We start from the raw sequence: 2,670 nt of genomic DNA on the forward strand, positions 1-2,670 counted from the left end.
AATCTCTGTTACATCATATAAATAAATTAAAATGTCCTTCTACCTCGAGGCCTTTACATGCAAACAAGTATGGCTAGATTTAGAGATTTTCAGGAAGAAGGTTGGATTCTAGATTATTAGAGCAGAGTGGAGAATGATTATAAGAGCAAAATGAAATGTAATGAAGACTTGTTTTTGTCTGGATTTTTAGAACTTTGCAACGTTTTGTGAAAATTTAACTTTGGGAAGAATGGGGCCTTCAATTTAAAAAATGAATTTTTATAAATAAAAATTCGTTACTGAAAGTGATGAGAAAGGGACAATTAAATCTGTCGATATTTTAAAATTAGAATCAAGCGGATTTTTCTTTTTTGTTTTATATCTAATTTCGTTCTCTCTTGTCTCGGCAGAATTGGTCAAAGAACGTTAAATTTCACATGACTGTGAGAAATAAAGGGAAATAAGAATTACTTTAATTTTTCTTATTGCCTCCCTTGGAAGTCTGTACCAAGCATGGCGTCGAAAAAGCAAGTCCAGAGTAAGTAAACATTATATTTATACGCCTTTCGATATTATTTTCATCTCAGTCATTTTTAACACAACCTAGCATAATTCTTTTTATGCCATTACTGCTTTTATACCTAGTATATCTGTGTGTATCTCTGAAATCAGCTGACAACTTGTGTTGTGTTATGATTCGAATACGAGATTTGTGTAACACGTCATTAAGGAAAAAAGACGAACTCAGGAAGTTAAAGGAAATTACATTTTATTCATTAAATTAACTGTTTATTATATTATTTATTGTTGCTTAAATTTACTATGTTCCTAGTTATCGTTAACTATTAATCTTTTTGCAGTTTGTTTTGTTTTTCCGTGTCTGTTTGCTTTATCTTTTATGTTGAGTATCATGCCATCACATTTTGTCGGTCTTATGCCGACAACCGAAGAAAACAATATTCCTGGATTACTCCAATTGTTATTTAAATCTCCCTCCTCTCTGTCAGCCCTGACTGAGTAGACAGGCCAACTATACCCAGAGCTATTGTTGCTGTGGGTCTCTTGGAAATTTTAGAGCTATCTAGAGTTGCACTGTCTAAAGTGTCCTAATTTTAAAGCCAATAGAGTGTGATTCGAAGTAGTTTGGGCTGCTATTTCTGGAAGGTGGAGTAACAGAGTAGAGTCTTTTGTTTTCCTTCTTGGCTTGTGTATTACTCTTCTATTTCTTTTATTATACAGTGGTGGTTTATGAAGTTAATCACTGCCATAAGACTCACACTTATAAATACCACTCAAGCGGCCTATCTGCATTTATGATTTTTGCTTCTTGTTTGAACAATATAATAAATGTTGTCTCATATCGAGTCTAATTATTGTCGTCGGTTGCTTAGCTATGCCGTTTGTCAATATTCACACGGGGACAGGCGCTGCCCACTATGGACGTTTTCAATCCTAGACGAGTGAGGTCGATATCGTTGACAGTCACTGTATGTCGTCTAAATAACTGTGTCATCGATATGTCGGTGGTTGTGTTGTCGATGTTTTGAAGTTATGTTGTTTGTATGTTGATAGTTGTGTTGTCTGTTGGTTGTTATGCTGTTTGTATTCGTGGTCCTATCGTCTGCTTCGATTGTGATTTCGCCTATGTGCTTGTTGATGATGTGTCGTGTCTGTTGATGTATTTTTCAGTTGTGTTGTCATTGTGTATGTGGATGGTTATGTCATTTGTGTGCTATATTGGCAATTGGGTCAGAATTCATATTAAGACATTTGATCCACAAATAACCCTATCTATCTACCTGTATTTAGGCCTCATCTCCTGACCATAACTATATGACTACAGCGATTTGTCCTGGGCCAAGGCACATAACTCTGTTTACCCCAGTTAGCTTGGCTGACAAAGGACCATTCTACTTCCTCTGATACTTCAGTATCCATAGCAGAACAACTGCTTGGCCATTAAGCAAGTATTCAAATTTTTGAATAACTTGTCATTATAAGATAGATATAAAGCTGTTAAGGTATTAATTAAAACTTTGGAAAATTAAATTAAAACTAGAAGAAAAACTGAAAGTAACAGAAACATTTTATTTACTTTTATTGCTTCATATTACTTTCATGGTGTTTTGTCATTGCCATGACATTATAGTGTCAGTGTCACATTATCATTGTGTCAACTCCCTGTTTTTTAGTGTGGTCTCATCATCATATCATAATTATGTCATATGTCATCCTCATGTTGTCAGCTTCATGTTGTTGACATGTAACAATGTCATCTTCACTTTTCCATGCTTACATGGGTCAAACAGACTTTGGTCAGGTAAATTTTCTATGGCCTGATGTCTTTCTTGTTGAGAACTCTCACCTATTTCCAAGCAATATTTCCCATGACCAAGCTTGTTTCTCCCAAGGAAGACCAGATATGCTGTACAGATTACATGTTTTTGTTGCTTTTTTACTTGTTTCTTGGAGACGAATATGAATGTAACCAATCGATACAACCGGGAACTAACAGTACAGTATAGTATGAACGTTATTACTGTTTTGCCAGGTGACGTAAATTAATACTGTATCTAATATTTATTTAATATTTTAGAAAGACTGATGTATCATCAGTAATGATGTAAGATGAAACGACTTAACCAGTGGTATATATGTGTGTATATATATATATATATATATATATATATA

General features: G+C 34.3%; 1 protein-coding gene across 1 annotated transcript in view; it reads left to right on the forward strand.

Moving 5' to 3' along the window:
* The first annotated feature begins 412 nt into the window (after nucleotides 1-412).
* Nucleotides 413-2,670, forward strand: part of LOC106873960 (conserved oligomeric Golgi complex subunit 1) — a 6,918-nt gene continuing 4,660 nt past the window's right edge. The window contains exon 1 of the mRNA XM_014921501.2: nucleotides 413-517. Within this exon, the coding sequence (XP_014776987.2) occupies nucleotides 493-517 (25 nt within the window). The 5' untranslated portion in view covers nucleotides 413-492. The remainder of the gene's footprint in view (nucleotides 518-2,670) is intronic.

Source organism: Octopus bimaculoides, chromosome 15, assembly GCF_001194135.2.
Source record: "Octopus bimaculoides isolate UCB-OBI-ISO-001 chromosome 15, ASM119413v2, whole genome shotgun sequence".
Classification (NCBI taxonomy): Eukaryota; Metazoa; Mollusca; class Cephalopoda; order Octopoda; family Octopodidae; genus Octopus; species Octopus bimaculoides.